The sequence below is a fragment of the Penaeus monodon genome, chromosome 29 (genome assembly GCF_015228065.2).
Source record: "Penaeus monodon isolate SGIC_2016 chromosome 29, NSTDA_Pmon_1, whole genome shotgun sequence".
NCBI classification, from domain to species: domain Eukaryota; kingdom Metazoa; phylum Arthropoda; class Malacostraca; order Decapoda; family Penaeidae; genus Penaeus; species Penaeus monodon.
Genome location: NC_051414.1, coordinates 10,832,181 through 10,832,549, shown reverse-complemented (window position 1 = coordinate 10,832,549; position 369 = coordinate 10,832,181). Strand labels below are relative to the sequence as shown.

Below are 369 nucleotides of genomic sequence, written 5' to 3'. Positions count from 1 at the left end.
TTCGAAAGATCGAAAAGCACCATTTATCTCATATCCACCCAACATAACAAAAAAAACAAGAAACAAATAATCGAAACGTGGCGGGAGTGACCGCAGAGTTTTCAGCCCTTCCTTCCCGCAGCGACCAAGCCTCCTACCGCGAGGTCCTGGAAACCCTCGGCAGCGGGAAGACTCGCGGCGTGGTGCTCCTCGGGCCCCAGGACAAGCTGCACGCCACACTCACCACGGCCTCGGCTTACAACCTCACTGACTTCGACTGGGTCCTCGCGCCCACGGGTCCTTTGCAAGAGCATTTCTTCCAAGGTGAGGCCCGTCGCGTGTCGCCTTTTGTGCAGAGGAAAATGGCTTATCTGTTCGTGTGTTTGGGGA

The 369-nt window shown here is 55.6% G+C and overlaps 1 protein-coding gene across 1 annotated transcript in view; it reads left to right on the top strand.

The window, feature by feature from the left end:
* Positions 1 to 369, top strand: part of LOC119591731 — a 16,593-nt gene that overhangs the window by 12,803 nt on the left and 3,421 nt on the right. Inside the window, exon 8 of the mRNA XM_037940482.1 lies at positions 122 to 303. Coding sequence (XP_037796410.1) covers positions 122 to 303 — 182 coding nt within the window. The remainder of the gene's footprint in view (positions 1 to 121; positions 304 to 369) is intronic.